The 26090-nt window shown below is 52.8% G+C and overlaps 13 protein-coding genes across 13 annotated transcripts; 6 read left to right on the top strand and 7 right to left on the bottom strand.

The window, feature by feature from the left end:
* Positions 1-578: 578 nt before the first annotated feature.
* On the bottom strand, positions 579-1170 carry BDW74DRAFT_172302 (hemerythrin domain-containing protein; the record flags this gene model as incomplete). The annotated part of the gene is made up of 2 exons (XM_073727490.1): positions 579-1022; positions 1075-1170. 2 exons carry the CDS (start codon positions 1168-1170, stop codon positions 579-581), a joined length of 540 nt encoding a protein of 179 aa, XP_073589565.1.
* Positions 1171-1598: 428 nt separating this feature from the next.
* On the bottom strand, positions 1599-2256 carry BDW74DRAFT_141983 (uncharacterized protein). The gene has a single exon (XM_073722646.1). The coding sequence runs from the start codon at positions 1937-1939 to the stop codon at positions 1739-1741; it is 201 nt and encodes a 66-aa protein (XP_073589564.1). The 5' UTR covers positions 1940-2256; the 3' UTR covers positions 1599-1738.
* A 1134-nt stretch (positions 2257-3390) lies between these two features.
* Positions 3391-4784, bottom strand: BDW74DRAFT_172300 (uncharacterized protein; the record flags this gene model as incomplete). Its single annotated transcript, XM_073727489.1, has 2 exons — positions 3391-4427; positions 4478-4784. 2 exons carry the CDS (start codon positions 4782-4784, stop codon positions 3391-3393), a joined length of 1344 nt encoding a protein of 447 aa, XP_073589563.1.
* A 583-nt stretch (positions 4785-5367) lies between these two features.
* Positions 5368-6949, top strand: BDW74DRAFT_164607 (putative amino acid permease; the record flags this gene model as incomplete). The annotated part of the gene is made up of 2 exons (XM_073726287.1): positions 5368-6844; positions 6909-6949. The coding sequence occupies 2 exons, from the start codon at positions 5368-5370 to the stop codon at positions 6947-6949; spliced, it is 1518 nt and encodes a 505-aa protein (XP_073589562.1).
* A 325-nt stretch (positions 6950-7274) lies between these two features.
* BDW74DRAFT_172298 (flavin monoamine oxidase family protein) lies at positions 7275-8848 on the bottom strand (the record flags this gene model as incomplete). Its single annotated transcript, XM_073727488.1, has 2 exons — positions 7275-8493; positions 8565-8848. 2 exons carry the CDS (start codon positions 8846-8848, stop codon positions 7275-7277), a joined length of 1503 nt encoding a protein of 500 aa, XP_073589561.1.
* A 948-nt stretch (positions 8849-9796) lies between these two features.
* BDW74DRAFT_172297 (NAD(P)/FAD-dependent oxidoreductase) lies at positions 9797-11209 on the top strand (the record flags this gene model as incomplete). Its single annotated transcript, XM_073727487.1, has 1 exon — positions 9797-11209. The coding sequence occupies one exon, from the start codon at positions 9797-9799 to the stop codon at positions 11207-11209; it is 1413 nt and encodes a 470-aa protein (XP_073589560.1).
* Positions 11210-11741: 532 nt separating this feature from the next.
* Positions 11742-13737, bottom strand: BDW74DRAFT_172296 (Zn(II)2Cys6 transcription factor; the record flags this gene model as incomplete). The annotated part of the gene is made up of 4 exons (XM_073727486.1): positions 11742-11755; positions 11801-11951; positions 11997-13663; positions 13710-13737. The coding sequence occupies 4 exons, from the start codon at positions 13735-13737 to the stop codon at positions 11742-11744; spliced, it is 1860 nt and encodes a 619-aa protein (XP_073589559.1).
* A 231-nt stretch (positions 13738-13968) lies between these two features.
* On the bottom strand, positions 13969-15213 carry BDW74DRAFT_172295 (uncharacterized protein; the record flags this gene model as incomplete). Its single annotated transcript, XM_073727485.1, has 1 exon — positions 13969-15213. The coding sequence occupies one exon, from the start codon at positions 15211-15213 to the stop codon at positions 13969-13971; it is 1245 nt and encodes a 414-aa protein (XP_073589558.1).
* Positions 15214-15423: 210 nt separating this feature from the next.
* BDW74DRAFT_141976 (putative DUF814 domain protein) lies at positions 15424-16347 on the top strand. The gene is made up of 4 exons (XM_073722645.1): positions 15424-15521; positions 15570-15609; positions 15728-15855; positions 15911-16347. Exons 1-4 carry the CDS (start codon positions 15449-15451, stop codon positions 16309-16311), a joined length of 642 nt encoding a protein of 213 aa, XP_073589557.1. The 5' UTR covers positions 15424-15448; the 3' UTR covers positions 16312-16347.
* Positions 16348-16660: 313 nt separating this feature from the next.
* Positions 16661-18657, top strand: zrfD (putative plasma membrane zinc ion transporter). Its single transcript, XM_073722644.1, has 4 exons — positions 16661-16908; positions 16965-18026; positions 18072-18171; positions 18219-18657. The coding sequence occupies exons 1-4, from the start codon at positions 16809-16811 to the stop codon at positions 18475-18477; spliced, it is 1521 nt and encodes a 506-aa protein (XP_073589556.1). The 5' UTR covers positions 16661-16808; the 3' UTR covers positions 18478-18657.
* Positions 18653-20011, top strand: BDW74DRAFT_3125 (sideroflexin family transporter). Its single transcript, XM_073732494.1, has 4 exons — positions 18653-18832; positions 18877-19010; positions 19065-19159; positions 19205-20011. Exons 1-4 carry the CDS (start codon positions 18729-18731, stop codon positions 19853-19855), a joined length of 984 nt encoding a protein of 327 aa, XP_073589555.1. The 5' UTR covers positions 18653-18728; the 3' UTR covers positions 19856-20011.
* On the bottom strand, positions 19970-21206 carry BDW74DRAFT_141971 (EGFR-like transmembrane domain-containing protein). Its single transcript, XM_073722643.1, has 2 exons — positions 20335-21206; positions 19970-20264 (listed from the first exon to the last, which is right to left on the bottom strand). The coding sequence occupies exons 1-2, from the start codon at positions 20987-20989 to the stop codon at positions 19990-19992; spliced, it is 930 nt and encodes a 309-aa protein (XP_073589554.1). The 5' UTR covers positions 20990-21206; the 3' UTR covers positions 19970-19989.
* Positions 21207-24179: 2973 nt separating this feature from the next.
* On the top strand, positions 24180-26068 carry BDW74DRAFT_172290 (uncharacterized protein; the record flags this gene model as incomplete). The annotated part of the gene is made up of 3 exons (XM_073727484.1): positions 24180-24350; positions 24770-25181; positions 25260-26068. The coding sequence occupies 3 exons, from the start codon at positions 24180-24182 to the stop codon at positions 26066-26068; spliced, it is 1392 nt and encodes a 463-aa protein (XP_073589553.1).
* Between the last annotated feature and the right edge of the window lie 22 nt (positions 26069-26090).

Below are 26090 nucleotides of genomic sequence, written 5' to 3'. Positions count from 1 at the left end.
TACCTAGAACCCCAAGTATGGGTGAAACGACTCCATGCCGTGCACCCAGTCCTCGAATATATCATCCAAGCCGGCAGTCTAATCCCCGGGCTGACTCTGGTCGAGGTCAAGCTGACTTCTGCGATCGTTAGGACCAAAAGAACAAGGGAACGTAGAAACATACTGTAGATGACGAAGAATAAAGTAGGCTTTTGCGCAGACTGGGCTGTTATGCTGCAGCTCGCTCAGTCGCAGGACGGTTGCGTTGTACGCGGCACGGTGCTCTGCAAATACTGCAAGATCTGACTTGTCGAGGAGACATGCTATCAACGCTACTGCACCATGGAGGGCCTGAAAACTGACAAGACCATGAACGAGCCATTTGAAGCTCCGCAATCGAGGAAGTTCGCAGAACTACTGGTGAATGCCGAGCAGTGCGAGGCTAGACTTTATGCAGCGGTCTCGCGATGAAGGCAGGAAATGTGGACTGGTCGAGTTGCAAAATGGCCGGTGGATGAGGAGGTAGAGTTGGTGGACGTATGTCGCCCATATATACATCATAATAACGACTAAATATCCTTTTACTTAAACGTCAAGTACTAAAAAGGAATACTCCCAATCTCCTCCTTCGCCCAATACCTCCGCATATTCTCTGCGCCCAGGGTCTTAACCTCCTGATCCAAATGCGTCCAGAGCACATCCCTCCACGTTTCCATCTTCGCCTTTAGTACCTCCATACTCAAATCCTCCTCCCCAGACAGACACTTCTCCAAATACTCGCGGAACCCATCCAGCCCGGCATGGATCTGCTTATGCTGGCGCAGTAATTCGGCGTTATTCTTCCCCTTGCCGACTCGGAACTCGGGCATTTTGCGCGCGAGGTGCGGGAAGATGTGCTGCTCTTCAATGGCATGATGCGTTTCTAAATGAGACGCGAAGCGTAGACCTTCTGCGATGAACTGTCTGATTGACATGCCTTGTGGGCGCCGCCCGCTTGTGGCGGCGTTCCATTGGATGTCCCACGAGTGGCGGAGCATTGTGTGCTGGATACGTTGTTAGTAGGTACCGAGATACGGGGTCAAAAGGTAAGCGTACAAAGTATTCCATCTTATCGGCGAGCTGGTTGTAGATCCGGAAGTCCTTGGGGGACAATGGAGGCAACTCAGGCTGTTCGGCGTTGGGGGCGCTCATTGTGAAGGGGCGGCTGGCGGGTACCCGAATAGTAGGTATAGACCTGGAGATACGCGGGATATTGCGCCAGAGGGTATTCATATAGCGTAATAAGTGACTGGGGAGCTTTATCTGGGGATATGGATGAGAATAAGGGTCTTTTATGTGGGCAAATCAGAGATCTTGCATTTGATTTTGGTGAAAACTGAGAATTTGTAAAGATGAGTAAGCGCTTGGTGGGGCAGGCTATAGAGAGCCTCGTGTACCAGCAAGTTGCTGAATATATATAGGACATCAACAAAGTATATGACACCAGGATGTAATTAATGGTCCAGGGTCTGAGGCATTGTTAGTCGAGCTTGTATTATGGAATTGGTGCCGCTATCCGTGCGTGCAGAGCCGACGACTGTATCAAAAATATATATTTGCAATCGCCAAGCGAGGAAACCCTAAACCCCCGGAAAACCGGATCAAATCTATGTACCTCCATTCCACATTATTGTTCAAAGTACCGACACAAATGCAGTGTAGCTCTTCTAGAACTAAGACTTGAATGAACTGCTTCTCTGCACCTAACTCAACGTCCCAATCAAACCTCCATCAAGCGCTCCAACCCTCTCAAAAAATCACTCTTTAGATCCTCGAACCCCTCAACACCAACACTAACCCTCAGCAATGTCGGTTTCGCCGACGTATCAACCAATCTCCGCCACTCAATCTGGCTTTCTACACCCCCAAAGCACGTCCCATGCTGGAACAACTCAAAATACCCAGGTAACCGTCTTGCCATTCCTCACTCTTCATATCCAGCGCAAAAAACCGGTTCGAAGCCGTTGGGCATCTGCTCGCGTAGCCAGTGCATATCAGCCTCTTGGAGATTTGCAGCCGTCTCGAGGACTTTGTCAGAGCCTCCCCTGCTGCATCCAGCGCCGAGAAGGATATCTTTATAATCATGGCCGACGCCCCCCCCGACTAACGCAAGCGGCATATTTTGGGTAGATATCTACCCGACGTGCCCCAGAAGAGCCGTCCTGCCTTATCCTTGAGGATGGGAAGTGTTAGCGTTGTGGGCTCAAGCACGCCACAGAGTTTGAACGCAGTAGTGGTAGTATAGGTACCGAGCTGCCGGTCGGAAATTAGTGCTAAATTCAAGTGTCTGTCTTCCGGAGTAGGAGGATTTCGGCTCGATCGTGGCCGAGATGGTCTAGTATTCGGCGTTGAAGGACGCCTGGAGGTTTAGGCGCTTCTTGACCACGCGAATCTGGTCATTTAGCCGGCGCTCGTCATCCTAGGTTGGTACCGGGCTTTGGGACGCGGGTCTTTTAAGCTGGGACATTTTTGTTTCGGGGTTCTTGGTACGTATATGCTGTAGCTGTAGTTGTAGTGTCAAAGTACAAAAGATGGAATGGTCGAGGAAGGGAGAATGAGAGGGACTCGAGCCTTTAATCCCCAGGAGAGTTTCTTTTGACTCATTCGGATTGCAGTTCCAGACTCAGGCTGCAGGTGGCTCCTGCCATGTCGAGAAACTCTGCTCCTTCCGGTAAAGTCAGTGTCAACGTCCACCACGTGCCTTCCTCGTTTAAGCACTCCTGCCTTGAACATCTCGGCTCCGATCCCTCTTCCTTGTCCTCCAGAATCCTCCGGCTTTGTTCTATCAAGGAAAGCCACCTCGGTTCCTCACTGCAAATTCCATCTCTGCTTCTCTTCACCCAAAACAATGTCCGAGTCTCTTTCCTTGTCCAACGCCTTCCCCTTCGCCCTCCTAACCGCATCAACGTTCATCCTCCTCCGCCCTCTCCTCAAACACTTCCTCCCGGAACTCTTCCCCGAATCCCGCTCGCAGCGACACGACGGGCTCGTGGCCAAGATCACGGAGCTCAAAGACGCCGTCCACACCCTCCGACTGCAGGTCGAAAAGGCTGCGAAGACCTTCCAGAAAGATCGCGATGAGTGCGAGCGATTGACGCGCGAGAACGAGGCGCTTCGTGGCGAGGTACAGCGGTGCAGGGAGGAGATGGGTCCAGTTGCGGAACAATTGGAACTTGCACGGGCGATTGTCGGGACGGGGCTTGATGGTCAGGTTGATGGGCAGGGGACGGGACAGAACGGAATGGGCGGACAGGGCGATGAGGATGCGTATGAATACAATAATGGGGCCAAACTGGTTGGTGAGAGTCTGGTTGCACTGCTTTGAGTCTTTGTGGGTTGATAACATGCTCGCGAGTTAATAGCCACCGCGGACTATCCAATATTCTTTCGATTTCGCTCAACGACCCTCAGAACTTCCGCAAAAGCTCTCCCATCCTCCCCTTCCAGAAATCGTCTATAAACCGTCTCCAAACTAACTCGCAGAAACCCATACTTGTCATCCAAAGACCCATACGCAAAAGTATGAACCCCAGGCTGACTCCGAACTTCAATCAGCCTCTGCTTAACCCAGGCATCATCCCGCCACGAATCCCGAATTTCAACCTCCACCCCCTCATCTTGCACATCAACCTCCCTCAGCCGCGGCAGCTCCGCGCCCGCAACCGCAGTAAACAGATCCGCCCAACTCATCGAGCCCGGCCTCTCACCCGCATGACAATCACGCAAGATAACAACCTCCAGCGTCCCTTTATGCCTGATAACAAAATCACTCAGTTCCTCGCAGACAGCCACATTCGCCAGCTCCAGCCTGCGGAGGTTCGGCATGTTCGCCTGGAAGATCCCAATCTCGGTCCTATATCTGTCTTGCCACGCGCCGAGGATTCCGGTCTCGCGGGGGTCGAACGTGAACGATTCGATTGATGACAAGTGGTCGAAGAACCAGAAGGGCAGGTTGTCCACGAATCCGGGGTAGATTTCTTGTGTGTTGATGCTCCAGCCGACGCCGTTGTTTAGGTGTGGGAGGGAGAGTGTGAATGAATTGAGTTGGGAGAGGAAGGTGTGGAATTGGGGGGAGGAGAAGGTTGAGGCCGTGACGAGGGGGAGATTCGTGATTGAGAAGTCTAGCGAGCGATGTTGCGCTGCGTCGATGTTGGAATTGTAATTTGATGCAATGGTGCGGTAACTCGATGCCATTGTGCCGCGCCACGGTGTGGCTTTTTCTTCGTCTGCTGCTTCGGCGGCGTCGTCGACGAAGTTGTCATTCGCGAAGTCCCAGAGGTTGTCCCAGATAAGGTCGTTTCTGCGGTCTTGGGGGAAGATCATGCCCAGTTTCTCGAGGGCAGGAAATTGCGATAGGTTTGTGAGGACGGAGTCTAGGGCTGGTGGGTAGAGCTCTTCGAATGGGAGGTCTGCTGGATGTTAGCTTGGAGGTACCTATATGAAAGGGGATGGGGCAGACCTGGTGCGCATGTTATTGTATATCGTAGCTCTTTGACGTGTCTAGCTAGACTTCCTTGCGAGACTGCGAGTACGGACGAGGCGCTCTTAGCATTATTGTGTAAGTCCAGCGTGCGGAAGAGGCGCGGGGCCAGGAGGTTTCGGAGACCTTTGCTTGCGCTGCTTAAGGCTAGGAGATCAGTGAAGTTGGGATGTCGGGCATGGTTGTTTTCATGGCTGTTGTCAGGGGTAGGGGCAGGCTCGGTTAGGATGGCGATGACGAGGTACCAGATGTCGTCGACCACCCTGGGCAGGGCTGTGGAATGCATTGTGTGTCAATCTTGGCTTGAATAATGGGAAGATTTGCTTGGAAGGATAAGTAGCTGGGGTATTTTGTTTTGCTGTATGTTCACTCTGCAGGCAGCATCACGTGAAATCTGTGCAGCCTGGAGATTCTCCTCCTTATGGAGTCCGTCCGGATGTTCGGCAGTGGCAGTGGTGGAGTGGATATGGCTGTCTCACGTGATGGTGTAGAAGCCCTACATGGCTGCTGGGACAGGGGAGCCCTGGATGATCTCTGTAGTACATCAGAGTGCTATAGTAGACAATAGTTACTGCTCAGTATCTACCGATGTCTTATCTGCTATATCAACATCCACTAGGAAACCTTTGCCCTAATAGGAAAAGATCACTAGTCCAGATACAGCCGGTAGGTTACACATTACTGTAATAGGTTCGTCGTGACGAGCATGCGGGGTCAGAACTATGCGTAGTTGGTCATGGGACTGTCGTTGTATAACATCAACTTAAGCTTACTTGGACACCTGTCCTGCCATCACCCATTGTATACCTCCGTCCATCCTACTGTGCCAGTCCACCACCATGACAATCAAACACGAGAAACCCCCAACAATGGATCCCGAGTCCCTAGACAAAGACGGCGACGGCGACGGCGACGTCTCCCCCGGTACCATAACCAACCTAGGCTACGAAGCCGTCCTGCACACCCGCCGCTCCACCCCAACCCTGATCTTCCAGTCCCTCGCCATCGCCGCACCCCCGTTCGCCATCGGGACCACCCTCGTCAACGCCAGCTACGGCGGCGGCCCGCTCGCCCTTTTCGTCGGCTGGCTGATTGTTACCGTTCTCGCCGAATGCGTCGCCGTCTCCGTGGCTGAGCTTGCATCCCGCTATCCCACCTCCGCGGGACCGTACTACTGGTCTTTTCAGATCGCAACCACCGGGAAAGCAGTCGTATCGTATATCACAGGCTGGATTTGGGTGATTGGGAACTGGACGACGGCCCTAGGCGTGAACTTTGGATTTGCGCAGTTGATTGCGGGCGCGGTTACGATGTATGATTCCGAGTGGACTGCGACGCCGTGGCAGTTACTCCTGATACTCTGGTTCATCCTGCTGGTTATCCTGGCGATCTGTGTCTTCGGACATAGATACCTGCACGTCATCGACACGATCTGCGCGGCTTGGACGGCATTAATTCTAATCGTGTTTCTGATCGCTCTCCTCGTGACAGCTGATAACGGGCGCCACGGCGCGCAGTACGCCTTTAGCTCCTTTGACAGCTCCATCTCCGGCTGGGGAAATTTCTCTTTCTTCATCGGCCTCCTTCCAGCAGCGTACACCTTCTCAACAGTGGGCATGCTCTCCTCCATGGCGGAGGAAACGACTGAACCGGCGATCGCCGTGCCTCGCGCCATAAGCCTCGCTGTCCCGACACTCGGTCTATCAGGCCTCCTCTTTATCATACCGCTCTGCTTCACACTCCCACCACTGCAGATCCTCATTGCATCACCCTACGGGCAGCCTTTACCAGTTCTATTCAAAACAGTCATGGGCTCGAATGCCGGCGGCCTAGCTCTTCTCCTCCTCATCTTGATATTGACTATCTTCTGCAGCATCAGCGTCACCACCGCCGCAAGCCGCTGCACCTGGGCATTTGCGCGCGACAAAGCTCTTCCTGTAAGCTGGCTGTGGTATCGGGTGACACCGTCCAAGATCCCGCTTAATGCTTTACTTCTCGTCACAGGAGTCCAAGCTCTACTTGGCCTGATAAATCTGGGTAGTACATCCGCATTCACGGCGTTCGTGTCTGTGGGTGTCATGGGCGTGAGTGTTAGCTACCTGATCCCTGTGGTTATTAGTCTTGTGAACAGAAGGGCGGAGGTAAATCGGGCACGGTTTAACTGTGGACATTTGGTTGGGACGCTGGTGAATACAGTTGCGGTGGCGTGGATACTCTTTCAGGTTGTGCTGTTTAGTATGCCGGTGGCTGTGCCGACGAGTCAGCAGGGGATGAATTATGCGAGTGTTGTGCTGGTGGGCTTTGGAGTTATTGCTGCGGGTTGGTATGCGGCTCATGCGAGGAAGTGTGAGTTTTTCCTGTCGTTTCTGCTGGGATTGAGGATTCTGGATGAATGGCTGACTGGTTGTAGCGTATAAGGGGCCGCCGGAGTCGGATGGGATTGGGGCGTAGAGGGTGGTACGAGACATCCTGGTCTTGAGGAGAGGTGGCATTTCTGTTTCTTAGCTAGTTGAGTATTCTTATTGTCATTGACCTTATTCTTTATTTCATGATAGGTCTTTGCATCATTTATATATCTATCGAAGCTTTATAGTGGCTCACGTACAATGTATCGTGATATCGAGTCACGGAGTCTGTCTACCTAATGTTTCGTGTCTTCTCTAGCAAACCCTATATGGAGAATATCTATGAACAATCAATATTAATTCCCCTCGGTCCACCCGTAAGAATCTGAATCTCCAAGAACCTTACATTTAATACCGGGAAAGAGCCCAATTCAAAGCTTCGCGCCTTCACCCTCCCCAGCAAGCCTCGCAACAACCTCCTTCGCAGCAACAACCCCCCTCTCAATCGCCCCATCAATGAACCCCCTCCACCCCTCCGCCCAATCTGCACTCGCCATCAGCACTCGTCCATGATCCTTCTGCAGCTCGGCAAGATACTTGGTCATATCGCCAGGGCCCCATGTACTCCACGCACCCTTGGAGAAGGGGTCATTCACCCAGTCGTGTGTCAAGTACGCCGCAACATCGACATCTGCACCTGGACCATTGCCAGTGGCAGGACGCATGTTCTTAAACGCAGAGACAACGTGCTCGGCATCCTCGCGGGTCCCAAGATGCCCGTTATACCCAAATCCGATGGCGTAGTTTCCGCTCCCACTATTCTCGCCAGTGCCATTATGGTCCGAGAACGAGAGGACGAACGGCGAGGACCCGTATGCATCCGCAATAGCCAGCCATGGTTTCAGCGGGGCATCAAGCTTAAAGTGGAACTTCGCGCCCCTGTTCATGTGCCCGCGGACAATCGCCTCTTGACGCAGTGGACTGAAGGGCGGAGAGAACGCGATATCAGACAGGACATTCAGCGGAATCGTGCACACAACCCATTTCGCCTTGAACACCTTTCCATCTTTTGCTGTGACTTCAACGCCCTTTTTACCCTGCTCAACCCTTTCCACCACAGTATTAAGTCTGAGATGACCCCGATACTCACCCAGTATCCCCCTCGCCAACGCCGTCTGCCCACCCCCACCCAGCTTAAACGTCTCGATGATCTCGAACATGCCAGCCACCGTATGTCCGCCGAGCGCATACCACCGCAGCGGCTCAGTAAAGGAGATATCCGTCCCCGGCGCGCTGCCAATCGTGTTCATCATGGTCTCGAAGTATGCTTTATCCTCTTCTGTCCCAACGGCGGAAATCTGGTCCAGCCGGTCCTTGATGCTCAGATCGTCATATCTCGTCCAGAGCGCCGGATCCCGGAATGGGTCGTGCGGGTACGGCATCAGGTCGCGGCTGGTATACCCGTCTGGGCTAAAGAAGGCGTTTCCGATTCTTTCGAGGGATGCGTTGAGGTCTTGCACGTTTAATTCCTTCACAACACCGGTAGCGAATTTCCAGAAGGCCTTCTCGGGCGCGAGAGTCCCGTTGGATGTCTTGATTGTTTTGTGGAGATTGTATCGCTGAAGTTGCGCAAAGACGTGCGGTTGGTTCCTGCGCAGACATTAACATCTACTCCGTCTCTATCACTTGTGATTTTAGTGGAAGGAGGGGGTAGTGTGTACCAATGAATCCACGTCCCGCCCATCTCAAAATTCTCGCCCAGCGCAGCGGCCGTCCATGTCCGGCCGCCGATGCGATCGCGCGCGTCGAGGAGGAGGACGTTCGGTCCGTGCGCGATTGAGATGTCCCGCGCTGCGATGAGGCCTGCGTACCCTGTTCCAATGACGATTGCGTCGTAAAAAGGCCGTATTGCGGGCTCAGGTGTGCTGGGGACCACGGAGGCGGTTTCCAGCCCGACTGTTGTAGATGTGGGCGTCCATTGGAAGCCTTCGGTGCTGCGGGGCATTTTGGTGGTTGGTATTGTGGGATTTCAATAGGGAATAGTGATAGTACGGAGTGAGGCTTGTGATGGTGATGACGGTAGTGAGAGCTCTGGAGTTTGTATATGTTCTCCTTTTTCTATATGCCTCATGGTCTGATGTAGATGGAAAGACCTCGGGATAGCCTCGTAACTTCCTAATAAGGTAAAGTGTTTCGATTGGCTGACAGGCAAAATTGGTCTCCACCCTCACTTTCCGGGGAGTAGAGCCAGTATTATCGATATTCGGGTAGTTGGAGACCTGGAGCGATAAGCATGTCTGCTGTCATAGCTACAAGAGGCAAATGGGGGATAACCACCGGGCAATGCTGGCCATAGTATCCCCACGGCTCTTGAACCTCCGAACAGCAATCAGCCAGGCCATGCTAATCCCTCTTCATCCGTCACAGTTAGGCTCGACAAGCACTGAAATATGATTTTATCAGTATTTAAGGCACACTCGCGTTCCATAATTCAATTCAAGGTGGGGAGAGCTGCTTCACCTAGCCAAGTATTAGCTATAGGAGTTCCATACGGAGAACGAACTTCGAATCATAAGCACGATATTAAGCAGCTACCTCTTCTGTACATAGTATAGATTGTATTACCTACTTAGGTAGGGTACGCGTGACAAATGGTGCGGGGACAATCCAAGTCCATTTCTCCAACTTGCGCTCGGTCTCCCCAGCCACTTAGGGCTACGCAGCACGGGCCAATCGTGTACCTTCGCCTGAACAGGTAAAGGGTACCTATCAGGCTAAGGTACCATCTGAGTGACTATTTGCGGGGAAAGAGGTATACACACTATGTATTCTAGTAAATGAGAAAGTGTATAGAAAAACGGAACATATAGCCGTAACTATCCTCGAACATGAGCACTGCAGGCACCATCTACCTCAAGCTGTTCGTCCATACCCTGCCTAAGAATCCGTCAAGATGTCCACCTCCCCCTCAGGAATCTATGAAAAAGGCATCATCGACCCGGGCGTGCCAGTGTCAAACCCCACTTCGCCATTCTGGCTATCCTCCCCCTCCAAGATCTCAACCCTGCAATCCCCATGGCTCTCCACCGCAGACATAATCATAATAGGCTCCGGCATGACAGCCGCAAGCCTCTCGAGAACCCTCCTGAATAACCCCAGACACGCCGACGCAAAGATAATCCTCCTCGAAGCACGAACGCTCTGCTCCGGCGCAACCGGTCGAAACGGCGGACATATCAAAGCGCAGAGTCCGGGCTTCTGGCACGAGCGGAAAGAAAGCTATGGCGTTGAGGAAGCGGTTAAGATCATGGAGTTTGAGCATCGGCATCTTGGCGAGATGGTGAAAGTTATCAAGGAGTTGGGACTTGAATGTGATCTGCAGGAAATCGAGGGGTTGGATGTTTACCACGACGCTAAAGTTTTCGCGCACGCTGTTTCAGCGGTTAAAGAGATGCGAAATGTTTCGCCAACATTGGGTGCACGATATACCATCTACACAGATAAGGCTGAGCTGGCGAAACGACAAGTCGGAGGCCCGAACATCGTCGGCGCGATTGGGATGAAAGCAGCCTCAATGTGGCCGTATAAAATGGTAACCGGGATCCTGGAGCGTCTTGTTAAGCAGCATAAAGGGCGGTTCTCGATCCAGACAAACACGACTGTCAAAGCTATCACGAATAATAAGAGCGATGAGTACACGACGGTCCATACGAGCCGCGGCGATATCAAAGCGAAGATCGTCGTCCATGCAACGAATGCGTGGGTCGGGCATCTGATCCCAGAATTGAGGCCGTATATCTCGCCGGTGCGGGCCAATGTGCAGCGGCGACGGGCACAAGCAGCCAACAATGCCAACGATACATCAAAGGAGAAGATTGAAACGAGCTTCAGCTGGTGGCTCCGCTACGGTGAGCACGACTACGACTACCTCATCCACCGCCCAGACAACAGTTTCATCCTCGGGCGGTCAAATACGGGGCGTCGCGCAACAGCGAATGACAGCGAGGTTGATTTCCTGCCTCATGCACATTTGAAGGGTGTCACGCCGCAGGTATTTGACTTCAAAGACGCGGGCTTCGAAAAGGGGGAGGTTACGCACGCATGGAGCGGGCCCGTTGCATTCACGCATGACGGGAACCAGTTTGTTGGACGGGTGCCGTTTCCGGGGTACCAGAGGCAGTGGGTTGCTGCGGGGTTCCAGGGGATCGGGATGGTGAGGGCGTTTTTGTCAGCGGAGATGTTGGCACGCCTAATTGGGGGCGAGGAGTTGGAGGAGAGGTATCCGAGGTCTTTGATTGCGGAGGAGAAGCGGTTTGGGAGGTTGCAAGGGACTGGAGGCGGAAGTGCTGAAAGGAGTAAGTTGTAGAAAGCGCTCTGCCAGGTTGATGTATCTTGCGTTATGTCGTTCGATACCGTTTGCCTTTTACTTGGGTTATTATGTACATATTGACGTGCCCCGTTTGGAAAAGAATCATGACTGGTTGTTGCGACGTTACTCTGAAAGCATCATGAGGCGCGGTAGGGGAAAAGCCACCAAAATAACTTTGTACAATCGTAGTGTGTTGTTTGAGAGCTTTGTCAGCAAGTCCAGTCCAGTGTCACTCCTCGTCGAGATCCAGTACCATCTCATGTGTCTAAAACCACCTTCTAAAGACCTCCTTGAATGATTCAGACAATGGCCTTGGAGAGATGGTCCCAAAGTATTTTCCTTTGGTTTCTGGAATGGAACATCAAGGACTATCACGGGGCCGCACCTGAAGCTTGGGTTACTTCCAGAAATGAAATTGAGTCATATCAACCTTGAATATATTCAACCAAATGATTGTTATATGAGTTGCTATTGTCAGATATATGTTATCGTATATACGGACAGAGACACTGAGCCTAGGCTGTCATGGCTACCCAACGAACACTATTATCGTCAGCGAGTGTACCGTAAATGCACTGTTAGACGTACCTTCCCAACCCCGGTCGAACATGACGCTCAGCCAATGCAGCTTGCAACCAATCTTGTGCTTATATTCAGGCGCATAGGAGCACGTATCCGCCTGTCCGCAGATCTGGCCGGCCGCATCGCCCTCTGTCCCAAGAAGGTCAGGTATCCTGGCCTTGAAGTCATGAGCGAAGAACACCACCCTAAATGAGGAACGTACCGTTGCTCGTCCCCTTTCCGCATCTGCATCCCTTCTTGCCCATACCTCTTGTACAATCTCCCAGCAGCAATCCACATTTCTGACCCGCAACCGCGTAATCATCGCCAGCCAGCGCTGCTTGATCCATGTCCGGTCCCCATCTCCAATGACTTCACAACTGGCTATAAGCAGTGCGAAAATCTGAAGGTTCGTCGTGCGGCTAGTTGGCGGAACCATCGCTAACTGGACAAGGATCTTTCGAGAAAGTGACGCGGCAGACTCGGAGGGTGCTTCGGGGACAGCCTGATGGAGATACAAGAGGATTGCGTAGCGCAAAGCATCTGCTATGTGAATTGCATGGCGAACTTGGCTGCTTGGGTCCTGAATGGTCCCATAGACTGCCGCATTCGGAGGCGTCCATCTCTGCAGTTTATCCTGGAGCTCGCCGGCCTGACTAATTAGCTGAAGGGTGACAGGCTGCCCTTTGTAGACCTGCTGCGCGATATGAGCAACCCCCGCTAGGAGAGGAAAGAGTGAGGCATGGCATCCGAGGAGTGGGTCGACCTCTAGTAAGTCCATGATTGGAACGTTCGTCGCGGACACAAGCTCTTCGTACATATCGTCGTCGTCCATTTTGTCCTCCAAGTCTGTCAACCCGGATATAACATCGAGATAGATGAACGCATTGCACAGGTACCGCAGAAGACGAGCCTGTTCCGTGCTCCCTCGTAGAAGCAGTCGATTACTTGGATCTAAAATCCAGCTTTTCAGAACACCCCTCGCCCCGCGCAGATGGCGGGTGAATTTACTGCTGACCGGCTCTTCCCAGCCCTCTGCAAAGGCAAGGACGAGAGAGGTGGCTAGCACTGGCACAAAACGGGAACCTTTGATATCAACAATGAGTTCCTGGATGCTTCGGTTGCGGTTCTGCATGCTACAAAGCTGGAGGCCTGGTTCATCGTACGAGGCATGGGCCGCGGCCATGGATGAGACGGCATGATATACGGCAGGCGATGACGAGGAAAGCGGCCAGATCAGCGTTCGCCAGGGGTTTTCGGTCGGCCCGTCTTTAACAGAGAGTATGCCGCATGTGTCTACGGAGAACCGCTGCATCAGCATCTCCGGTGAGTTGGGGTCGGTGGATGGTTGTGCGAATAGCGGTAGAGCGAGATCATCGAGCGGACTAGAGTTGAACAATTCATGCAGAAATCGAGACGGGCTATCTAAAGTGAAGAGATCTGCCTCAGTAGGATACGTCGGCTCGGCTTGTGAAGTCCCTATTGGCTGATTGTCCTGTGTGGTAGACGGTGTGGGTATTGGTACGGAAAGGTCGTTCTGTGATTGCTGTGGATCGCCGAATGCCGGTGTTGCAGCCGTCGGCGAGGAATCAAATTCTTGATTTCCTAAATCTTCAAACGCATGAGCGGCAGTCTCGAAGGCTGAACGCAGAGGTGATGTCGACTCAGGCGAATTCTCCTCGTTTAGATCTTCGAGTCTGACCACGGACGCGCCTCGCGGCGCTTGTCGAGATTTTGTTGCTAAAGATGCAATAGATCCTCTGTCAACCACTCGCCACTTGAAATCTTTCTTCTTATATCCCTCACAAGGGACACGAGAATTTTGGCACCGTTGACAGAACGGCTTGGCCTCGTCGCATTTCAAGCGTCGTTCTTTACATGTCACGCATCCTGGCACGGTGTTAGATTGTGGACAGTGATGGTAGAACTAACGCACCGTTTCGGCTCCTTACTGCCCTCGGCATGACTGCTATAGAGCTCGTGGATGTTACAACAGGACAGGCAGAATAGACAAAAAGGCTCTACTCCAAGGATGGAATGTTGGAGAAATGCAGATAAGGGATCTTATTAGTTGAGACTCCGCAACATGCCCGAGATTAGGGCCGTGGCCGTGCTTATCTGCGGGGAAGATTGGAGATCTGAAGGATTCCATCGCCGAGGATAGACGTCAGGATAAACCAATTGTGGACGATCACTCATGCCGTGCTGTCAATACTCCGACGCAGCCAGTCTCTCCAACCGTTGTCGCTCAAGATCGATCGTACGCGAGCCTCAAGCCACTCGGTATTCCCCCAGAAGCCCCAAGAAGCCTGAAATCGACACCAATCGACCAGGGCTGTTTCCCAGTGTCGCTTGAACGTTTCGCATTCGTAAAAGTCCGACTCTTTATCCCGTACTAGAAATGAGCGGTACCGCTCTAGCAGTCGCTTCTCACCGGTGCTCATTGGCAACTGATCAGGCAAATACTCGTCATCAACCAGCATATCCAACGGTATCGAGCAGGTAAATAGTTTCGCCAGATCGCAAACCCCGAGCCCTAGACCGACGTACTGGAAGTCGAAGAACGCCACTTGTTTTCCATCGCTTGTCGTAAAGAGGTTTTCTGACTTGACGTCGCCATGAATCAATGATTCCATCAGCCTTCCAGAAGGGGTTAATGCAAGCGCAACAGCCTCAGCAACGGACATTTGAAGGCCTTCAAACGGGCTGCACAAAGCCTCTGACCACTCCGAGTAAGAGTCGTCGACGAGCGAAGCGTACTCATTCCGCCGCGTCGCGAGGTACGTATATCCTCCGTTGAGCCAAAGCGCATTCCCCACATCTTTGCCTCCGCCCTGTCTTCTCTTGTTTTCTTCCAGTGGCGGAAGGACATACTCAATCAACTCATCTGACAGGTGCGCCCATGAGCGGCTGTGAAAGCGAGCCAGCCAGTCCAACGCTCCGTAGACCTGTACGCTGCTCAGAACACCCCTTTTTTCGCCGGCAACTGGGTACTTGGGACGGAGATCGACCATGATCGTGGCTATCAGACCTCTCAGCTCGTCCTCGTTGTCTTGACCGCTCATGTCCCGCGTCGAGGCAAGGCACTTGGCGACGGCGATATCATCACCTAGAAGCGGCACGGTACGCGTATAAAAATACTGCTCTACTTTGTAGCTCAGCATCTTTCGCAAGTGGCCCTCATCCGCATTCTCAGAGCTTTTTTGCGGCGGAGAAATGAGCTTCAGAATAAGACGATATGTAGATCCGGCGGTTCCCGACTCTACTCCGCAGAGTCGGTCGAGATGCTTCGCTGCTTCATCATTGGTGGCTCGGGCCGTGATGGCGCAGATGTATCCGTAACCCGCCCAAAGTCTCTGTAGTGTTGTACAAGAGACCAGCTCGAGCGAGTGCCAAGACAGCATGATGCTGGCGACGCGATTGGGGTCAGGGAATGTCATATTGACTGAAGCCTACCAGGTGCAAGTAGTTTATGATTATCTGTAGATTGCCGCGCGAATCAATATCTAGCGTGAGGTAGATATGTGTTGTGAAAGTCCAGGAGAAATCCGAAATAGGAAAGACAACGGCCCGCCGCAGCCGAAAGGTTTCTCCGCTCCGAGCGGCATCAATCTTTCTTCCCCGCGTTCGACAAGAAGATAATTTGCCAGAGAGGAAACGCAGAAACCAATCGCCATGGTCTACTACTTTACATCCAATGTGGTGCAGCCGTCTGCCTACATTTACATGGGCAAGGACAAGTTCGAGAGTGCGACTGCCCCCCACACAACGACGAAACAATACTAACCGCGACCAGACGAGGATCTGATCAAATACGGGCTGGAAAAGGATGTCTGGTACGGTCTCTACAAACTTACCTTCTCGCTATCTGGGCTGACGCTAACCGAAGAGGTTCAACTGGCAGGGTTCGTTGTGAAACCCCCACGTCGATACGAGGCCGCGCCTAACGTTTCAGTTCCACGTCGATAACCTCTCGAGCGCCCACGTCTACGTCCGACTTCGCGACGGCGAATCATGGGATAAAATCCCCGAGGAACTCCTGGTAGACTGCGCGCAGCTCACCAAGGCCAACTCAATCGAGGGTCAGCTGCCACCCGCTCCCCGACCCGGCTTGGACAGCACCTAATAGGCGGACAGGAAACAAGAAGGATAATATCACGGTCATCTATACCCCCTGGTCGAATCTGATGAAGGATGGCTCGATGGCGGCGGGGCAGGTCTCGTTCCACAACCACAAGCTCGTCAAGAAGGTTTTCGTCGCGCAGCGGGAGAACCCGATTGTCAACCGGCTGAACAAGACCAAGATCGAGAAGTTCCCCGACCTGCGGGCGGAGAAGGAGGAGTATAAGCGCGTGCAGCAGAGGGAGGAAAGGAAGTCGCGCGAGGAGAAGAAGAATAGGGAGAAGCAGGAGAAGAGGGAGCGCGAGCAGCTCAAGTGGCAGAAGGATCATGCGTACGACGATATGTTCTCGGAGGAGAACATGGAGGCCAGCAATAACCAGGACCGGGATCCGGATTTCCTTGACGACTTTATGTGAGGTCGCGGAGTGCACTCCGTCACAGCAATATACCCTCTTCCACTTTTCGCATTCAAATGGTCAATTCTAGCGGATATGCAGCCAATGGCAGTGCATACAATGTAATCCGACTCCGGCGTATTTGTACAACTACGGAGGACAACCTGTAGACCGTTCTCGGCAGCAAGGAGGGCAGCGGTCTGGGGAGTCGGGCGTGGCCGGCCCGAGGAAAGCTCGTGGGTTCTTGGCGCCATGGAATGCGGGCGGAACTTTCTGTGAGAGGCCACACGTCATGTGCAGTCTCCCTCTTACTTCTTACAGGCCTGTAAGAGTAAAGACCATTGTTCTACAACATACATCCGACCATGAACTGCCCCTCCCGCACCGACGACACCCTCCCCCACGACGACTGGAACCAGAACCCCCCGTTTCTGGCACCTGACCTCACCACCCGTCAAGATCTCAACGGCATCTCCAATGCCCGCCAGTTCAAGGATGCCGGCGCGGGGGCTCCGGCCATGCAGCACTGCCTGCACGACGCAGGCGTACCGCCAACATCCAAGTCTGAATCTGAAGTGTCGCAGCATATGCACCGGTGGGCGTCGCTGACCCAGTCAGGTAGGTCCAAGGGACCCTGTGGGTTACAGTGGACGCGATGCACTAACACCCGACAGGACGCCCAAACGGTCGAGCTGAACAGTCTCGATCGTCATCTTTTTTTGATAAACTGAAGGGCTGGTGCTTATGGCTGACTTCTGTTCTGGCCACAGCCCTTCTTCTCTCTGCTAGTGGTTTCGTTGACCGGTTGACTAGCACTGTTGTTCCTTTTCAGCAAGCAGATATGGCTTCAGTCGGAGTTCTTGAGCTGAATGAAAGCCATGTTCCATTGCGGAGATACTCCAAGCGGCAGACTTGTGCCTCGGGCGGTGTCGATGGCAGTCAGTACAACACCTCGCTGCATGTGGGAGCTCTCTTCATTATTCTCGGTGTATCGACTCTCGCCTGTGCTTTGCCTATTTTGGTTATGCGCTTCTCCCGTCTGCGTATTCCGCCGGCATTTCTCTTTTTTGTGCGCCATTTTGGAACTGGAGTTCTCATTGCGACGGCCTTTGTCCACCTGCTCCCAACCGCGTTTACTCTGCTAGGCGACCCATGCCTGTCTAGTTTCTGGACTACCGACTACCCTGCCATGCCGGGAGCCATATCCTTATGCGGAATCTTCCTAGTTACCTTGATCGAGATGGTCTTTAGCCCGGTCCGACAAGCCACCAGGAAAGTTACAAAACAAACCGACCAAGAGTCGGCATCCGTCTCGAACACACAGCAACCTCAGTCTGTATATATATCCGGAGGCATCACCCGAGAAGAGACCTGCGATTGCCATCACAGCCCTCAAATCCGCCCAAAGGGACCGCTAGTCGGCCGAGCTTCCAGCTTCAGCCGTGCAATCCACCGCATTGGCGAAGAATCCGACAGGGTATACCGCATTTCGTCAGCCCCGGAAGCTAGCCCTCTTCCACGGGTCAACGAAGTCAGCGAAGTCAAGCGGTTCACTGACCGCCAAGGAAGTGTGGACGAGTTCCAGCTGTCGGAGAAGCAGAAGTACAACAAGGATGTTATGCAGGTATTTATGCTGGAAGTTGGTATCTTGTTCCACAGCGTCTTCATCGGCATGTCCCTGAGTGTCTCGGTGGGAAACGAGTTTGTGGTACTTCTGATCGCCATTGTCTTCCATCGTATGTCTTCCACACTATCTCGTGTAAAGCTACTAATGAGGATAGAAACCTTTGAAGGACTTGCGCTTGGCTCTCGCATTGCGAGCTTAGAATGGCCTGCTAAGGCGGCTCAGCCGTGGCTCATGTCGCTGGCTTATGGGTGCACGTACGTCCCCAACCTCATCTTACTTTCTCATCACTAATCCATCATAGTACGCCCATCGGCCAAGCCATCGGTATCGCGACGCATTCTCTGTACAGTCCCGACTCAGAAGTCGGACTCCTCCTGGTGGGCACAATGAATGCCATCTCAGCGGGACTGCTCATTTTCGCCTCTCTGATTGAACTGCTGTCGGAAGACTTTCTTAGTGACGAGAGCTGGCGAGTATTACGCGGGCGCAGCAGAGTAATTGCCTGCGTACTGGTCTTCTTAGGAGCGTTCTGCATGAGTCTGGTAGGAGCATGGGCGTAGTTCGGATCTTCTCGGTCCGCCACCACAGTTGATCCGTGGGCAGAGCACGAGGGGCAAGTAGTCCCTGACCCAGTCCGCAATTGGCGTTCTCCAATTGGTCCACCCCGCTTATCGGGCTCACCGCCTCCGACAACGGTGAATCATTTTCTCACCTCCGTATTCTTTCTTCCATCTTGCCATCCTCACCGTCTTTGTGCTTGTCGTCGTCGTCGCTCGCTCATTGCGCCTCGTCATTCTTTACCTGGCCGCAAATGTCCACCTCGCTCCCGGGCGACCGGGACCTCCCTCCCTCACAGTATGATCTGAGCACTTACTGGGGTCGCGTGCGCCATGCCGCCGACCTCTCCGATCCAAGGTATGTTCTTTTGTCGGCGGTGTTGAATTTAGCTGATCGTCTAGGATGCTACTCGTCTCTTCAGCGGGTCTGGAGCAGGCGAAGCGCCTTATCTCCGAATACAAGCAGAACAAAATTCCGGCGATGGACGCGGAGTTGTGGAAGGCAAAGAAGGTGGTCGATTCGACACTGCATCCTGGTACGCTCCCTTCCCCAAGCCCATCGCTACCAAATGCTAACTGTACCCTGATAGACACCGGCGAGCCCGTCTTCCTCCCCTTCCGCATGTCATGTTACGTCCTCTCCAACCTGGTCGTCACGGCAGGAATGCTCACACCCGGTCTCCAGGTATGAATCTACAACCATGCAGAAGCGATGTATCTGACAAGATAGACAACCGGAACCCTCCTCTGGCAAATCGCCAATCAGTCGCTCAACGTGGCCATCAACAACGCCAACTCCAACAAGTCCACCCCCCTCTCCGTCTCGCAGATGGCCAAATCCTACCTCATGGCCGTCTCCGCCTCCTGCTCCGTCGCTCTCGGCCTGAACGCCCTCGTCCCCCGTCTCAAGAACGTCTCCCCCAACACCCGCCTCATCCTCGGCCGACTCGTCCCCTTCGCCGCCGTTTCCAGCGCCAGCGCGCTCAACGTCTTCCTCATGCGCAGCGAGGAGATCCGCCAGGGTATCGACGTCTACCCCGTTCCCGAGAAGGAGGGCGAGCCCGTCCAGAGTCTGGGACGGAGCAAGGTTGCGGCGAAGATTGCCGTCGGCGAGACTGCCATCAGCCGTGTCCTCAACGCGACGCCCATCATGGTCGTTCCTCCGCTCATCCTTGTGCAGCTGGAGAAGAGGAAGCTGCTTAGCCCGCGGATGGTTATGCCGGCTAACCTGGGACTGGTTCTCGCTACGTCGCTGTTTGCCCTTCCCTTGGCCCTCGGTGCGTTCCCTCAACGACAAGCCATCAGCGCATCATCGCTGGAGGAAGAATTCTGGAACCGCGGTGGAAAGGACGGCAAGGTTGAGTTCAACCGGGGCATGTAAGCCCTCCCATCATTAATGTATAGACCAGACATGCTAGAACACTTTTGCTGCGATTACTTATTACAAGCATACATGATATCTATATCCAATGAAGAGCAAATAGAATTACAATTTTCCAACAGCCTTGCCTGCTTCTATGACCGACTCAGCCCATCCAACTCATGCACCTCCGGCGGCTTGGCCGTGCTATCCAGCTCCGGAATCGGATCTGGCTTCGCCCCAAACACACCCAGTCCATGATTCGCCGACCCGCGCTGATGTTGCCGGAAGTGCTCGTCACTCCCGCTGATCTCGGAGATCGGCCGTCCACCCTCAGAGCCCAATCCCGGCGAGAGACTCGGACTGAAACCGGAGGGGTACTTGGTGCCGCTGCTGATGACCGTCTGCCCCGGGCTGGAGAAGTGCGAGTCTACACAACACAAAGCAATTAGCATCCCACCCAGAAAAAGAAACTGCGAAAAGGTAAAGGGGCGACATACCCTGATACGGCGACGCCGGATTCTGATACCCATACTCACTCCCGGCCCCGGCATTCGAGCCATACATATTCTCCGAGCCCTCGCCCATACTCGGCCCGCGCCCATGACCAGCCGTATACCCGCCCTTCCCATCGACTCCACGCTTCCGTCTTCGCCAGAACCACCACGCCCCCAGCAATATGACGATCGCTGCAACAGCACCCACCACAATCCCCGCGATTGCACCCCCAGATAACCCACTGTCACCCCCACCATCCTCTTCCGTATCATCCTCATCAAGAAAAAGCGCATACTGATCCCCCCTCGACCCACTCCACGCCGCAGGCAGGACATTCTCATGCGGACAGGTCCCGTTCGCGCAGGGGTTGATGGAGCAGCAGCCCATGAAGCGCGGCTCCGTGAAGTTGCACGTGAACCAGTTGTCGTTGCTCTCGTCGATGCAGGTGTTTGGGCGGATGGAGTCGAACAGCGCGCCGTCGAAGGACGCCGCGTAGGTGTCTGGGCATGGGTGTGTGGTGTTGTCGTTTGTGCACGGGTCGGAGCTGCAGCAGCCCACGAAGAAGGGCGCTTCTGGGCACACGTACCATGTTCCTCCCGAGGGGCAGGTGAAGTGGCAGTTTGCGGAGCCGGAGGCGCAGTCGCTATCTGAACTCATGTTGAGGGGTATATGGTGTGTATAGAGTTGCCCTGGGGTAGGCGATTAAGGATGTTGTATGTTTGTATGTATGTGCGAAGTATGTATAGAGGAAGTATATGCAGAAGCAGAAGCGACCGACAAGTATGTACGTAGTAGTTTGAGAGAAGTTTGAAAGTAGCGGGTCTGCCACAGACCCTGGGGGTTTCTCGTTTCAAAAGGTCAGCAAAGGGACACCTGGGCAGCTGAGCGAGACCGTTGGCCGCGAGGCCCGCGACTACTCATAAATAATAAGCTAGCGGGCTAAGGACCGCCCGCAAGGCCTGAGGACTACGGACTAGACTGCAACGGCCGCTGGAGAAGGCAGTCGACAAGGCTGTGAGCTTGGCCTGGCCCGAGTGGGACTTTTCCGTTGCGACTATGGAACTGGCAACACGCTATGATTGGATCGTGCGTCGACGGTCTCAGAAAAGAAATGAAATGGCCCCAATGGAGCCAGACGGGATCGCCTAGCGCTTACTTTTTCTTCCTTTCTGCGAAATGCCCAGCCTTTGGGGTCGGTGCGGCTGAGGCTGAGCCACCGCAAGTTCGCAACAGGCCTTGAAAGGGAGATGAAGAAAGGCTGACGAAGAGAGTGCCTAGGGAGTGGGATAATGTTATTGTTATTGTTTTGTCGTATGATGTGCAGGGGAATTAATCTATAGCTGTTGTTGAAGATAACTAGGGATCCTGCTGGGGTGTTAATGTCACCACTTTATCTCCCTCACCCCTATCCGTATCCGACTTCCGTAAACCTAAATAGCCATGTCAGAGTCAGACAAATGGCAGATACTGACGGATAGAGTTCACGGACTCTCAAGACAAATACGCAGTCAGCGCCCATGGCGTCTTGGCCTGCGTCCTCTTACGCACCTGTCCGACTCTCTGTCCAAGGCATTGCGTCCGGGGCGAGACACATGGCGGTGGACTGACAGGGTAGGGTGTCTGTGCTGCGGCCTTATGCAGCGCGACGCGAAGCCTATTTGATGGGTCGTGCTGGGGTCGGGAACCCGGGGTTCTCTGTTTTCTTTGCTTTTTCAATCGTTTCCTTCGCATGTTAAATGCGAAGTGGAGATTTACGAAGTGATCTAAAGTACGGAGTAGTCTAGGCTAGGTTTGTAAGGGGGCTTTAATTGCAACTAATGTTAATGCTTACTGAAGCCATTTCTTTTGAAATGTAAAGCGAACAGACTGAGAATGCCATGGGATGCCTCAAAAGCATAGGATATACACATATAGACCGAGCAAGCCAATGACACTGCAAGTAAAGGCGACCCTTCTGCATGCATTCAGGCCTGCCTGTCAGCCCAAGCCCTAACTCCAGCCACGCCCCCTCATGCGCCACTTTAAGGCTGGTTGCACGGCCACCCGTGGTGGTTTGACAGCAGGCGATGTTTAGCCAATGCTTAGAAGAGATAAAGTGCCTTCAGATCGAATAAATAAGATTTCATATTATGCCAATGTCGGTAGCTCCAAGCTTTGACGAGAGGTTGATCGCTAAGGCTTCTTGTTTGTAAATTCGCATGCTGCTGTGCCATTCGCTAATGGGTTGCGCGAATAGATATGAATGCGACGTAAGGACTGGCAATTCATTCAGAACATATTTGTCGCTTTTATGCTTGATGTTGCATGTATCACAACGTTGTGATAGGGTCTCCAGATATCTTGAGCATCTCGAAATGAATGTAGCAGCGCTGCGGGTGCAAGTGCGGGCGGCGCATAGGAGGAATAGGAGACGGGCGCACTATGCTACAGATAGTGGTCGAATCCTCGAATGGCATTGTTTTGGATTGTAGCGTATTTTTGATTCTAATTGTAAAGGTGTTTTGGTTGGTTTCGATTGAATGGTTTAATCGAAATGCTGCGGTCTCCTATCAAAGCTCTTATAGGCCGAAATATATTTCCCAAACAACAATACTAAGGCTAACAACGATTCTGAAAACAATATCAAGAGAACTCTTTCTCATGTCAGCAGAAACATGCTGCAACCATGAGAGTTCTGTACCACGTCGGGTTCGGAGACAGCTCAAGTCCGGCGGGTGTTCTTTGTCTTGATTATTCCAAGGAACCGGCGGGTCTGTGACCATTTGCTATTTTGAGCCGCTGGACAAAGACTTCTACCACGTGCGGATCTGTTAGATAATGGATCATACTCTGAAAGAGGAGGTAAGCTTATCATTTGACATACGCAGAGCTTCGGATCTAGATTTTGATCGACCGGATGAACTCGAACTCGGATGGCACCGTGAAGCTTAATTAGGGCTTACTTGGAAATGACCAATGCACCGCGGCATGGATAATGCCGTCCCGACTATTGTCTAACCAGGCGCAGAGTAAGAGTTGATATTATCGTGCGGCCTTGGTTATCTAGGCTCATAGTCGCCAGTGGCATCAGGGAAGTGCAAGATTCTCGGAATCTCATTTTTTTATATAGTGGCTAAGTTTGAAGTACAGCGGGAGTAGTATGAGAAAAGTACCTACTTTCTTTCAGTCTTACAGTTACTGTTAAATGCTAATAATACGCTAAAACTATCTACACAAAGGCAGTGTTTGATCCGAGTGGCAGCTTTCTTTGAGCTCTGCCGTAGACAAGGCATCTCCTTACAATGCCCAGAGCAGTACTCTCACTTAACTATTTAGGAGGCTACTCTATGCAGTGTGCGTCCTTTTCTTTAGGTAACAGAAAGATTATCTATGTTACTCTCGGTATTCCCCTCTGATTACTAACTTTACAGTCACAACCCAAGCATTTACATATGTATGACCTCTCTATTGCCTGTACCTAGCAACCGGGACGCGGGCCGTACGCTTCAACTAGAGAATGGTATTTGACAACTATGAATATTGATAAAGCCCATTTATTGTGCCCTTTGGCATTGAAATCACCCAAGTACTCACCGTGCATGGACTGTCTCATCTAGGGTTTCGACGCTGTATAGCCCTCAATGAAAATGTAGTTGACATCAATCTCTCGAAACAAATCATCTTAAGGACATGTCCCAAAAACAGTTTCGACCTTCGGGATAGAAAAGGGTTCTATTTTTGCGGCTTTACATAGAGAATATAGCACATCTATCAAGAGAATAAATATCCTACACAGTCCAAACCACCATCATGGCTACCATGTCGACAATCAAACCCCTAAGCAGCACCTATTATACCATTTTCCACCATGGCCATACCAGCCCTAAACACAAGCTTTACCAAAGAAGAAGAATGGGCCCCCATCGACTGTCTCCCCTGGGATATGTGGTTCCTCATCTTCCGGCACCTCACTGGCACAGACCCCACAATCGAAGTATACCCGTACCTCTTCGACAATCTGCCTGCGTCCCTCTGCGCCGTCAGCAAACGCTGGCAGGCCACATCCACACCCTTAGTTTATGCGCACTTTAAGAGCACCAACCATCCTCTTGAGTAGAAAAGCTGTACCTCTTCCTCCGCACGCTGCTTGAGCGGCCTGATTTGGCAAGGCTTGTCAAACAGCTTACACTATTCAACAAGGACTTCAATAGACCGTACTTCCATATCACGCCAGCAGAGTTCTACGCCCAGCTTAGCCAGACATATAGCCAGCACAAAGATTGGCTCACAGTCGCCTTCAAAAAAGCAGGCTGGGACAGACCAAGCCGGACTCGACCCTGACGGTCGGAAATCACCCTGGACACAAACGACCTACACGGAACCCAAACACTCGAAAGAGAAGCAGTCCGCATCCTGAGCGACAACTACAGGTTCGCTAATGGTAACTCCCACTCACAGATACCTGATACAGATATCCACAGGATGGAGTATACATACCGCGAGGGGTACACCCGGCCCCTCCTAGCACTCATCATGGCGTTCTGCCCAGATGTGCAGAGAGTAGCGATGCACGCGCACGAACCAGATCAATTCCTCGAAGATGTGCTGTGCTGGGCGACATATGGCCGGAACGCCATCGGACGCCCTGAAGCGCTCGCCTTCCAGAATCTAATTGAGCTCTCTCTTGCGCCGAGTCTGCCGCCAGGCAGTGGGACAGGGACCGCTTACACGGCCGTCTCGCTCGAACGGCCATATTGCCTCCTCCTCCCCCAGCTGGGAAGCCTACACGCACACCGCGCACACCTCGTCTTCGGCTGGAACGGGAAAGTCGATATTAGCCAGCGAGACCACAGTACAGTCCAGAACTTGAGTATAGCCATCACAACCCCACTGTCAGATTTCGGCTCCCTGCTGGGTACAATGAGCCACCTAAAATAGCTCTCTATAGTACTCCCTCACGACCAGGTGGCCATTCATGGACCGGCTCTACACGAACGACTCTGGACCGCACTCCGTCCATTCAAAGACAGTTTAGAGTATCTCGACATCCACCAGCGGAATTTCACGCTATTACGCGAGGATAACCCCTTTCCTGATGATTCAGGGCGCTCGTTCTGCCCGCCACTCTCTGAATTCACGAACCTCCGGCAGCTGAATCTCACGCCGCTCCTGTTAGCCGGGCATAGATGTTTCCACGGGCCCGGGTATAAACTGTACGCGCACCTTCCGCCAAGCCTTGAATCGTTGGGACTATATGTCGAGGATATGGAGTGGCTTGATGGCTATTTGGAGAATCTCGATGTTGAACTTGGGAATGTCGCGAAGTGCGGGGCGAAGAATGGGTTGTTGGCTATTGTCTTTGATCACCCCGTTGTATATGACCCGCATGCAATGATCGATGCTAGTAACGATGGAACGCGCGAGATTGTTCCGTTGGGTAAGATGCGCGCTGTTGCTGCTAAGAAGGGGATTATGTTCATAGAGCACGGGCAGGGAAAGATGTTTTGTGGGGGCTCGGAGACGCCGTTCGCAGCGGCGGGGGATTTGATGATGAAGGAGGAGGGTGTGAGGATCGTTTATATGGAGAGCGAGATCGGAGAGGTCATTCCGAGGGGCATGACGGTTTTTGGGTTTCGAGGGAGACTGGGGAGGCCCGGGATTAGTAGGAAGAGGGGGCCGGTGGACTTTGGTGATGATGATGAGCATAGTCGTCGGATTAAGCGGAGAAAGGACTCGGATACGTTGATGGAGGTATAGACGCTATGAAGGCAGGCGGGAG

Source organism: Aspergillus multicolor (genome assembly GCF_047715735.1).
Source record: "Aspergillus multicolor strain CBS 133.54 unplaced genomic scaffold BDW74scaffold_1, whole genome shotgun sequence".
NCBI classification, from domain to species: domain Eukaryota; kingdom Fungi; phylum Ascomycota; class Eurotiomycetes; order Eurotiales; family Aspergillaceae; genus Aspergillus; species Aspergillus multicolor.
The sequence above is the reverse complement of the archived record's forward strand: the minus strand, read 5'-3'. Positions and strand labels throughout refer to the sequence as shown.